At 37.5% G+C, this 12500-nt stretch overlaps 1 protein-coding gene across 5 annotated transcripts in view; it reads left to right on the top strand.

Moving 5' to 3' along the window:
* Positions 1-9458, top strand: part of LOC113808117 (protein-L-isoaspartate O-methyltransferase domain-containing protein 1) — a 27437-nt gene extending 17979 nt beyond the window's left edge. For all 5 annotated transcript variants that reach the window (XM_070139915.1, XM_070139917.1, XM_070139918.1 and 2 more), the window contains exons 4-7: positions 1-84; positions 394-497; positions 2116-2269; positions 4912-9458. The exon at positions 1-84 is cut by the window's left edge and continues 51 nt beyond it. In XM_070139915.1, the coding sequence (XP_069996016.1) occupies positions 1-84; positions 394-497; positions 2116-2269; positions 4912-6020 (1451 nt within the window). In that variant the 3' untranslated portion in view covers positions 6021-9458. The remainder of the gene's footprint in view (positions 85-393; positions 498-2115; positions 2270-4911) is intronic.
* Positions 9459-12500: the final 3042 nt, after the last annotated feature.

Genomic DNA, 12500 nt, shown 5'->3' with positions numbered 1-12500 from the left:
ACGGGCAAGAGCGGCTAGAACATTTCAAGAAGAATTCATCGGCGATAGATGCATTTACATTTTGTGATCCCCAGTTTGTGCAGGGTGAGTTTTGTTCTCTTGAGAAAATTTATGCAACTCTCCTTATTTCTATGATCATGACTTGATTTTGAACCATTAGATATCCATACTTTTATTTGATAGTATGGGTCCTTATTTATGTCATATGTGTCATTCATTCATATATGTGTCATTCATTCATATATGTCATTTATTCATATATGTCATTCATTCATATGTGTGTCATTCTTTCATATATGTCATTCACTAATACATGTGTCATTCATTCATATGTGTCAATTCATTCATGTGCCATTCATAAATTGGTTACTACGATTATCCTTTTTCTTTCAGGTAATTGTTTATGCCTGCCCCCTGATATGCGCCTGTATGATCGAGTGTATTGTGGAGCCTCTTGTCCAGAAAGTCATGAAAACTATATGAAGGGACTTATAAATGTAAGTCTTATGTAATAAAGATGGATAAATGAATAGATAAAGATTGTAAAGGAATAGATAAGTAGAAAACGATAAACAGAAAGAAAGTACCAGAGATTGATCAGGGATTGATAAGTCAGCATTATAACATGACCACTTTCTTGCTCTCAGAAAACACGTAGATATACAGAAGCATAAAAACCAAACCATTTCCTTGAAGGGAAATCAAATACGGCTGAACAATTTTCCTCTGACACTTTCTTGAAGGGGAGTTAATGACGGAAAAAAAGTAAATTTTCACTACCATACTAAACTACAGTGCTCTCAACAGCCTTTATCTAACATATCTTGTCCAAATTGTTGATTAATTTTTTACCTCATTGCCACAATACTTTGACAATGCTGTATGATCTTTCCTTACCTAGGGGCTTTACCCCCAAGCCTCTCCCTATTACAGTATTTTGTATATGCCACTACTGACTTTAGATGTTGACGTGGCAGAAAATTTTCAATAAATGGTTAGATGAATAATACTGGATGTTAATAGATGTAACATTTTGTGGCCATAGGATGTTCTTTGGTAAACTATTTCCTTATGAGGGTTTATTTTGCCCTTTTTTTCTGGGAATTTTCAGCCTATTGTGCAGCAGTGGTATGATACCATGTCCACTGTGATTTTACTTGCATTTCAATATTATAAGGATCATGCTGCCAATGGATTATGATGTGGTTTTGGTGCCTTAAGCAAGCATCAGTGGTGCTCTGCCTCCCTTTTTGGTTATATTCTTTTGGGTTTGTATATGTAGTAATCAAGGACATGAAGTATAATACCTAGTTTGTGATCTTAGTTTTGTTGTTTTTTGGCTGTATTAAGTCTGTATGAAGGGAAAAGTGAATCGGAAATTATCAAAAGTCAGTCTGCGGTGGAATAGAAGACTTCAGTATGATTTGTGATTAGGATTGATTTTTAGAGTGCTGATAGTCTCCTGTGATTGTTTATTTATCTCTTCATGGCATTAGTATGAGCTAATCTTGTATGAAATGTCAATTAATACTATGTAAAAAGTCAGTGTAGGTTTTAGAATATATTCGTTATTGATGTGTGGCTACATAATGAAATAGAACGAACTGAATCATTGCATCTGAAAGACAGAGTAAGCCTTGGCTAAAGTAGGTTATAGATTATGCATTCTCCTTTTTGGATTGGCCACATTTTTTCCGCATGCAGGATCTTTTTTCAAGTTCGCTGATTATGTTCATAGTAGTTTTTTGTATGTGGAGAAACAGATTAAGCTGTTATTTTGTATTTGGAAATTGAAGATGGATAATGATTTGACTCGGATATTTTCTTTGTTTCCTAAGTAGCTTGCCAACCTAGATCTGTTTCCAAAGTTAGATGTGGATAGGGTGATGGAGGCTTTGGCCTTTTTTCTCTAATTATCTGATAAACCTCTTTGTTTATTTTATTTCAACTTAGATTTGTTCCTCTTTTGAAAGAACTTTTGACTTGTATTTCTCGTTTGGAAAGTTAATGAAAATAGATATGCCCCTAGATAATTGGCTTGATGATTTTTTGTGAAGTAGAATTCTTATACCCTTTGTGCTGGCTCTCCACTCACATGGTACATTCTGTGTACAGGAAGGAGGAATATTAGTCATGCCACTGAATGACCAGCTGGTGAAGATTACGCGTAAAGGACCAAGCTCTTGGGATGTGGAGTCCCTGCTGCCAGTCTCATTTTCGTCGCTGGTCATGCCGGACTCCAGTCATCCTCCGTCTACAGTGAACCTCCGTAAGTGAACTTTTTATTTGTTTATTTATTTATATATTTGTTTATTTTTTAGAGACCTTATTTTAGACAGTGTTAGCAGTATGCAATATTTTTTAAAAATCACACTTCCTGATTGGTGCACTGGAGCTGTGTGGTAGTCGTAGTTTAGACAAAGAGATGTATATTAGAAATGGGTAAAATGAAAATTAGTAGTGCTTATTGTGATTTTATTTGGAAAAGGGACGGTTTTGCCAAGGAGTTCTTTGGTGTTCAGTTAGAGAGGTTGGATTTAAATGATGCTGCTGTCAAAATATGCTGTTGCTTTCTTTTTCTTTTTCTTTATGACTGTTCTTCATAAGTGCATTTGTGGTCTTCCTTATGGAAATTCATTTGAAGGTACAATTGCACCTTGAATCTAAATACCATATAAGGATGAACCATATTAATGTTGACAATTATAGAAAAGGTATGAATGAGAATGGATATCTTCACAATACAAGAGATGTATTTGACCGGTTTTGATTCTATCTTAGTCAGAAATACATGAATTTCTGACGAAGATAGAATCAAAACCGGTCAGATACATCTCATGTATTGTGAAGATATCCATTCTCATTCATACCTTTTCTATATATACCATATAAGGATTGATTTTATTTTTAGGTAATGTTTGCCTGTAAATATTATGATCGTTTTCGTGGCTTCTCTAACTATGTCACATCTTTCGTAATTCAGCCACTTTACCTATCGATAGAGAAAAGAAAGTTGCACACCCTGGAAACACTGTTGGCTGTTAATGGTTGCTATTAGTAGACTGCAAGATTTACTAGCTTCACCAACTTTGCCTGTCCATACTTAAAAAAGAAGAAAAAAAAAAAAGTCACATTCCCTCTCAACCCCTAAATGTGGTGGCACTGGATATGCTACATCCAACCTGATGATACTCAATCGATGACAGCTCCTCATAAAGTGATAAGATATTTTCCCGCGTATTGTCATGTCAAGGAGAGGTAGAGAGGAGTGTGAAGAACTAAGTCTGAAACTGTTTGACATGATTCTACCCTTCACATTGTATATATCTTACGTCTGAAATACATGACTTTGTGTATTTCTGACATAGATGTATTCGAAACCGGTTGAATACATTTCTTATATTTTAAAGATGTTCATTCTTGTTCATACCTCTTTGACATTTGTCAAAATGAATATGGTTCAAGCAATATATAAGGATAGATATGTTGTGAAAACAATATTTTTTGGAATCGGGAAGTTTTGGAACATGTACATAGTAGATATCGTATTTTTGTATTTTTTTCAATAAAATCTCTGCCTACGACATGCAGTGCCTAATTTGCATGCAAAGGAATCGTAACTTCTGAGTATAACCTGATCATAACTGGATTGAAGCCGTCTGAACTCTAATTCCCAGTGCTTCTTATCTGAGTGTGTGTAGGTCTTCCATTTCAAACTATCTGTTTTAGAGACGTGTATTTTTGAGGCATATGTTTGAAGGTTTCAGAGTTGTAATACTGTAAGCTGTCATTAACGGGAATGGCAGTAGGAGTAAGTTTTATGGATATAAAAATGTGTTTTTATATAAGGAAATCAGTATTTTTCTTTATCACTTTGCTATGATAAAAGCAATCACTTCAGTTTAAATATTTTTTGAAAAAATATTTTTTTCTCATTGATACAAATAAAGCCCTTATTTCACATACGAAGTATAGCTTGGTGTATTTTATGATTATGTTACATATTTTCTTCCAAATCAACAGAGGAAGGAAGTACTAACTGATGTATGCTCTGTGTCAGCTTGAGACCACTTATATATCTGTTATAAAAGTGAATAATGATAAACAAATAGAGACATAGACAGTTAGATAAACAACTGTACTTTAGCCAAAATGCAATAGCTCTGAGTTCTGGATGTTTAGACAGTTTAATTGATCTTTACCTGATTTGTGGATTCCATTTAAACGGCTATAGATTGTACTTTCAATTTCATAAAAGTAAGGAATTCCAAACGAGTTGCTTTCTTTCATTTTAGCCCCCTTGCCGCCAGGGATGACATCTGGGCACAGGCCATTGCCACAGCGAGTTTAATTTATTGGTTTTACACAGATGGCTCGCTTGGTCACCAGTGGGTCAGTCACTGTTTGCACTTGCCATATTTCCCCTTTCTTTGAATATTTGGGAATTCTTTTTTACTGACATTATAAATTTTACAGCTTTATTAACAATACAATTAAATAAAATATTTACCCATCTCTTTGAGTTTTGTAAATATTTTCAGATTATATATTGCAATTAGAATTGTTAATAACACATTAATAAATGTAATGTCAGTGATTAATAGTTATAGCATTTAAAAAAAACAAAAAAACAAACACGAGGAAGGCCAAATGGACTACGTAATGACTCCTTGGTTTCTGAGCATTTGTGGAGCCATCTCTGTGTGGATACATTTCTCAAGAGAATACTACAGGGAATGGGGGAGTTTCCTGGCGGCTGGAAACTCCCCCATTAGTTGACTTCATAGATTAATTTGAGATAGAGGATGGTATAAAAGATGATAATCTTTGATGGTGGTATGTTTATTTTAGTGTCTTTTTCTTTTTTCAAATGGTATTATGTTTTTTCTCATGTGGTTTTATTGCCAACAGCTACTGCAGAGCTCATGGACCTCCAGGAGATCTGTCGTCAGGAACTTCGCTCAATATTACGAACCAATATCGAGAAAGAACATCCAAATTTGGTGACCGCTGCAAACAGACCAGTACAAAGACAGCAGAGGAATCGTGATCGCCGACAGATATGCCGCATTGTTGTACCCTATGCCCCTCCTGTGCCCTTTTATGAGTCAGATGATGATCCGCGGATGATGTCTGATGAAGAGCTTGAAGACAGAGATGATAGGGACACACTGTATGTTGCTCAGCGCCACACTGCGAATCAAATATCTGCTGTGATTGAGTTAGCTCGTAGTCTTGCAGGACAGAGGAGGCTAGAGAGGGAAAGTGAGGAGAACGAGGCCAGACAGAATGAAGAGGAGGAGGAAGAGGAAGAAAGGGAAGATGATGTGGATGGACTCAAAGAGGAAGAACAGGTGGAAGAAGAAGAGGAGAGGGAGGTGGATAATGCTCCAAGCTCACCAGTTAATGGGAAAATGAATAAAGAACGAGAATTATTCGGAGGCCTAACAAGGATGTCATTCTTAAAAGACAAAAGTCGCAAGGAAGCTGGAGTCGAGGAAGTGAAGGAAGAAGAAGTAGAAGGAGCCGAAAGTGTAGAGACACAAGAAGGTGCATCATCATCAGTCCTAACAATGCCGCAGTCTGATCCAATTCCAATGACTTCAACACCAGTGATGTCTGTAAAATCCAATAAAAAACGTGAGAAATTTGACAGTGGCGTAGGTGACGAAATAGAAAATGGGAAGGGACCAAGTTCAGAATCTGACGTGGGTGAAGAAGACATAGACATGGACATTGATTCTACGGATTCTGATTATTCTGACAACTCGCCCCCAAGGACCAAAGTGACACGTCTGCTTGATGCAGATGACCCGTACCCGAGTGGAAAAGACTGCAAGGGACATTGGAAGCACAGAAAGGAAGATGACGAAACCAAGGAGGGACCAGACGAAAATGAAGGCTCCGGTAGTCCTCCGTCCCCTGTTGAGTCGTATTCAACCTTGATGAGAGAGAAGATTTCTCTGTTGCCACTTCCTCAAGCCCTCAAGTTGTACCTGAATTACCATAGGGAATTGTAAGCTCGACCTGTGAACAGTTCCCTGCAGTAAGATAACCAAGTCCTATTACTCCTAGTACCTATCTTCCAGATGTATTTACATAACCTATAATACACAAATTTTGGAGGAAAGTATATAAACAGTGGATGGACCTAGCAAGTGTCACATTTAAAGGTAATAAGTCAGTGCAATTACAAAATGCAGATCCCACCAAAGTGGGTTAATGTAACTGCATGTTAACCAATCTACTTTTGCTTTTTGTTATTGTATAGTAGATAAAGCATTAATATGTGTAATGACTTGAGTGTCTGAGGAATGATTTCTTGCACGATGCTTTATCTGATACAGAAGAGAGGAAAAGGACAGATGCTACAAGGAACAGCATTTTCTTCGGCATTATTGGCATCCATTTGGCAAAATGAGAAAAAAGAAAAGAAGCAAGACCACAGAGAAACCTGAATAATATTAGTCAGTTTTAGGAGGTAAGCAGCCGTAAAGCATAAAGGGAAAGGGAAGGTTTGAATTCCGTCGTCAAAAAACAAAAACAAAAAAAAACTATTTTTATACAGCATATATAAACAGTGTCTGCAGTGACTCCCCCCTAAAGAAAAAAAAAGTAAAAAAAATAAACAAAACAAAGCAAAAAAAGCTATCAGGAAGCACCTTGTAATGAATCAAACAAGTGTAAGATGTTATTTGTTTATTGTTTTCAATGCCAAAATAAAGAAAACAAAAAAAAGTGTAGAATGTTGTGTTATAGTGTAAGAGTGTCACAATAACAGGAGATTGCAAAGATTTTTGTGTATCAGAGTTAGAGACGTGTTTACTCTTGATTATAAATCCCATGTGATAGATTTTTTATTGTAGTTTGGGAGTATATATACTTGATAGTGTGAGTTTATTTTCCATAAATGCATTGATTGTGAAAAAGAAATGACTTCTTTAATTACTCATCAGGAAGTTATTTTCAGATCATAAAATAGCTACTCTGGCCATTTTGTATCTATGTCTCCATTAGAGGAACGAGTATAAACTCCAGTACGAAAGTATTAACCAGTTTCAACATATCTCGCAGTTACAGTGCCGAGAAGTCTTTTTGTTGATCATTATGTCAGCCTAATAGCGGATTCTACAATAGAGATGATTGCTCAGGCATCTTTGGGCATTGTGTCAAGACAAATGTTAGTTAAAAGGAGCTTGATTAAGACTTGGAAAAAGTTCTGTTTCATAAAAGAGCAACTGACATACCTCGGGTCAAGTGAATGCTACAGTAACAAGCTTCTTTTTGCGTAATTGTCCGAGAATCAGAGAAATACAAACACATTAGTATGTACTTTATAACCACGTGTTTTTCATTGCATATTCAGTACTCTTGATTGATTAGGGTATTTTGAGTTGGATGTTATGTTGCCTCCAATAAGCCAGCCAATTTACAACCCTATATATATATATATATATATTATATATATACTTATTAATAAGGAAAATAAGATTAGTAAATAAAAGTAAAAAAAAAAAGATACATATAACAATGCTAATTAACATTATATTTAAATATGTTTGGTATGCTCTCTTTACCCATGTAGCAAATTTATATATGTGGACATTTTCTCAAGACTTCTGAAGCTGCAACTATTCAACCAAGCACAATTATGGGTAAATTTTTAGTGTAGGTCCACATCTGAAAATGCATTGAATTTGGGATCGGTGGATTCCTTATGTTTAGTGAGCATTTATTGTAGTAGTAGCTGGGTCAGACAACATTTGCAAGGAAATCAGACTGGATGGGTCTGGAGGGCACAAGGTATCCCAAGGGGATCGGGAGGGTAAAATTTTCAAAATTTTAGTAAGGGCAAGGTTTATTTGTGTAATCCATGTTTGTCATTGTTAGGGGCTATGGTACTACCCCCCAAAACCCCTGCTTGAAATACAAAATCTGCATCACATCCGACTGGCAGTGTGGAGGGGTTGAATGGTGTGCCCATGTTAGTGATGTCACAATTCAGATACGGCTATGGCTTGGCAAACTAAACATCTGTCACTGCTTGCTTAATCCTGAATCGATATCAAATTCAGTGGCTTTTGAGATATAGACCTTTTTTTTTAGAAATTTATCCAGCTATGTACTTGACACCATTCCAAAAACACAATATTCATATGGTTTTATTTTTATTCATTTTTTCATTATTACAGTTTTTACATTGTTTTACAATTTGAAAACTATTTTGCCACACCAACATCGAAGGTCTTTAGTGTCTTACAAAACCAGTAGGATTGGCATTCACTTATCTGACCGCTTCCTAGGTGACTTTTTGAGCAAGGCAGTTGTCATAAACCAGAACGGACGATAGGGGGAAGGGAATGATTCTGCTGATCTTACTCGACCCCCCCCCCCCCCCCCTTCTTTCCTTTGTCTCTCCCTTCCCTCCCTCCCTCCCTCTCCCTTGCCCTTCTCTGGTGTGTCTTTCCTTCTACCCTGCCTGCACTAGGTGGCATTTCCAATGTCTAATCCGTTTCCAGATTCTTTGCCTCCCCCCTTTTACTAATACTTCTCTAAAGTGTCCACTTATTTGTGTGCACATATTGTGACTTAGCTGACTAGTTGGGAGGTTGAATGTCGACCTTATCCCTTCTGTTAAGGGATAAACCGATGTAAAATGTGTTTGTTATTTTTTGCTTATCCTTTTTTATGTGTGTCCTATTTCTTTGTTTTCAGTTGTAGCATTCCAGACCATGTAAAAGGTTTAAAATTTGTCTTCTTTTTCATGTATTTTCCTTTTTTTTCCAGCTTTTTTTTTTCAGGCAGAAATGCCTCGTTTCATTTTTGGTGATGAATGATATGTTTAACGTCTGTCCCTTGGAAACAATTTATATAAGTGACAAATTAAACATGTAGTGATTTAGTGGAATCCGTTTTCACTATTAGTCAAGTGATATAATTTTAAATAAACCAAAGCTGAATTTTCTTTTTGTTTCGTTTAAACCAAGATTATGATTTTTTTTTTTTTCTTTCCTTCTTCTCTTGTTTTAGCAGAACTATCTAGATATATGAGAGCTGTGAAATACAGATGATTGTGAAGGCAGTTCTAGGAAGACCAAATGTTGCTCAAACAGTGTGTTTGAACTGTACAGACCACTCGCATAGCTGTTGAGAGAACGAACTGGAATTAGTTTAAGAGTCGATTCTACTTCACAAATGATGGAAATAATATTTATGATGCAAGTGGAAATGAAAATACCGAATTCATTTCCATTGTGGCATTAACTTATTATACATGTGCTTTTATTTATACATATATTATACACATGAAATGTGATAATGGCAGTTGATGTAGAAAATTATATACTCCAAACTGTTTGGAGGATATAAGACATTTAATTATTGTAATATTTACATCCTAACCATATATCAGAGCTATAACAAATATAATAAAAATTGTCAATTTTTTCACTGAATTATTATGACTTTTTTTTGTATTATCAAGAACCCATTACATATGTACAAGTTATAACAAGGAAATGCTAACTAGCATGCTAAAAGTTATTTTTTCTTTTACCCTTTTTAAATCTACACCAAAGATTCCTGTCACTGTATTTAAGTAGTAATATTGAGAAATGATAACTTTGTGTGGGCACTTATTGAACATGCATACTAAAGAAAAACAAATTCTGTGGATGTCCTTATTAATCATAAAGCCTAACAAATATAGTATAGTTATTGACAAACGTAATTTTTTATATTTCAATAGGAAAAAAAATAAATGCAACAAAGTAATAGACACTAGAACCACTTCCTATTTAACATTAACTTGCAGTAATATTAGAATGTTATATATTCTTGTTATTCAAATGAGAACTGACAATAATATAACCTATTGTGATTATCCTCCTCTCCGTCCTTTACTACATTCTCACTGTCATGAATTCTTTTTTGAAAACATGAACTAAGAATAAATTGCAAGGCCCAGTAAGGAACTCTAGTCTAATTTGGAGATTAAACATTCTTTTTCCCGCAGTTACATGCCAAAGAATAAGGTACTATCCTCCTACTGTGTAAAAATTGAGTTTCCATATGAAACAAACTTTGATGAAAATAAAGTACTGGAATAAATCAAAATAAAATAACACGCAAAAGACAAATAGAAATTCAGGTAATGGTTAATGGTTAAAACAAGTAAATGTGCTAAACATCGAAGGTCATAGAGCAATATGGTAAAGTATTGTGGCGAAAAGGGTAAAAATGAGTAAATGAGTAGGACAAGATGTGTAAGGTTCAAAGGTCATAGAGTGCTATTGGATAGTAGTGAAAAGGATAAACCAGGGAAGAAATGAGTAAGATGGAGTTTAGCAAAATGGGGAAAGGGAGGTAAGGGTGATTAGATCAGATGGAGAGAAGTTACGTCTAAGGAAGGTAGAGGAACATTGCAAAAGAGCTATTATAAAGTAATCAGTGGACAATAAGGGTAGAAAAGGGAGTTGGAGTAGAAGGAGAAGAATCCGTGGAATGCGACAAGGCATTTGGAGGAGGAGGTGAAGTATCAGGAAGAAAGCCAGATGAGGAAGGATCAAGAGAAGGACGCTGTTGTGACAGAAGAGAGTCACATGCTCATTCAGGTGCGAGCGGAAGGGATAATAGGAAAAAAAGGGGAAGGAGATGCAGTTGGAGGAGAGGGTGGGAAGAAGAGGGATAAGGGGAGGACATGAATAAGAGGAGGGATGTCAGCATTGACTCTGAATGCAGAGGGAAGGGAACAGAGATTAGAGAGTGGGTGAGAGAGATTTGTGTTTTGAATCATGGTTAGGAAGCTTTGGATGTCCTCAAGTTTCTGGAGTGGAGCTGGGCAAAGAGGTTTTCTTGTGAGGAAGGGAAGAGGAGACAGATGTCCAAGGAACAGGAAATGGTGTGTGTTGGAGAGAATGTGATAGAAGATGGAGTGGAATGTTTAGATTGTCTGGTGCGATAGATAATGTGATAAGGATGAGGGGTCGACATCAGGGAAGTGGTAGAGATTGGAGTAAGTGGATTTAGACGAAAAAATACTTTGTCTGGCGGAGGGATGAGTAAAGGTAGGATGGTATGGGGCAGGGAGAAGAGATACTGTGGGAGATGCTGAGACATCTTGGGAAGCAAGGTCTCGGTCTCGGTCTCTCGGTCTCGGTCTCGGTCTCTCGGTCTCTCGGTCTCTCTCTCTCTCTCTCTCTCTCTCTCTCTATATATATATATATATATATATATATACCTTGTTAGGAAGAAGGGGGAGGAGTGGAGCATTGTGCAACATTGGAATAGGTAGCGAGAGAAAAACCTTCCTTTCTGGCCTCGCGTAGAGTGAGGCCGAATTTGAATTTAAGAGCTGATACCTCTGACTTGAACTCACTGACAGATTAGCTCCTACAAAAAAACATCATGGGAGCCACCAAACTAGCTCACGCGAGTGATTGTGCAGAGCCATTTGAACGGTCACGACTAGACAGTGCACACGCAGGGCAGCGGGTTGTGGAGTGCCCGTATATGGCTGAGTGGCCAAAACGCCATTAAAACCCCTTCATTAAATGTGAAGGGGTCGATGCGGTCGGACAGGGAAGGAGCCTCCGCCAATAGAAAATCATAAGGTTGGCCATGTCTGTAACGTAATCTTGGCCATATTGGTGTAGTCCTTTTGTAGGTAATGTAGGCCTATGGGAGGAATAGTATAGCGCTGTACTGCTACTGCATCAAAGTCAACGAGGCAGGCCAGGAGGTCGTTTTCACATATTGACCAGTCCTTATCGTGGCCAGGGCGATCAGCCGGGGAGAGGGCAACAGTTCCGGTACGAGTATTAAGGGAGGAGTAAGGTTGGGCAAGAACAGGTTTGCCAGCGAGGTCAGTCAGGTTAGATAATGGGACTCGGACGTAACTATTACAGAGAGTGAGAGGTCGGAGCGGCTGCGAGAGGGAACTTCGCCTGCTTGTTATTGGAGACACTGTCAGAGTATGAAGATACTGTCAAGGGCTGTAAGAAAAATCGTGAAAAAAAATCGATCCCCTAGGCTGACCCGAGGGCTGAGGTCAGGGGTCATTCCAGCAAGATTACCGAGCAGAATTAGCACAAACCAAACACAAACACACGCACACGCACATGCACACACACACACTAGGGAATTTTGAGTTACCAGAGCAAAAAAAGTGTAATATAGGAAAAAAAAAGGAGGGGGTGGCCCTGGAGGGGAGGTGGGAGGGAGCCAGACGGGTAAGCGTCTGGGGGGCGGGGTGTGTGCTTGCTAATCGTTGGCAAAAATCCAACCACGCCAAGCCTACTCAGAAAATAAACCACCTGCATTAGAAGTCAACATTGTCGTAAAATCTCATGTACTTCGCCTGCCCCGAGTTCAAAATTCACTCCCGAGTCTACATCATTCGAATGCCACTACTTATACCCCATTCTCTTAAATCTAACATTAAAACGGTGTCTTTTACCGGTGAGATCTAAACACAAAGAGCTCTTCCCAGCCCTCGCACA

Source organism: Penaeus vannamei, chromosome 26 (genome assembly GCF_042767895.1).
Source record: "Penaeus vannamei isolate JL-2024 chromosome 26, ASM4276789v1, whole genome shotgun sequence".
In the NCBI taxonomy this organism is placed as follows: Eukaryota; Metazoa; Arthropoda; class Malacostraca; order Decapoda; family Penaeidae; genus Penaeus; species Penaeus vannamei.
The sequence above is the reverse complement of the archived record's forward strand: the minus strand, read 5'-3'. Positions and strand labels throughout refer to the sequence as shown.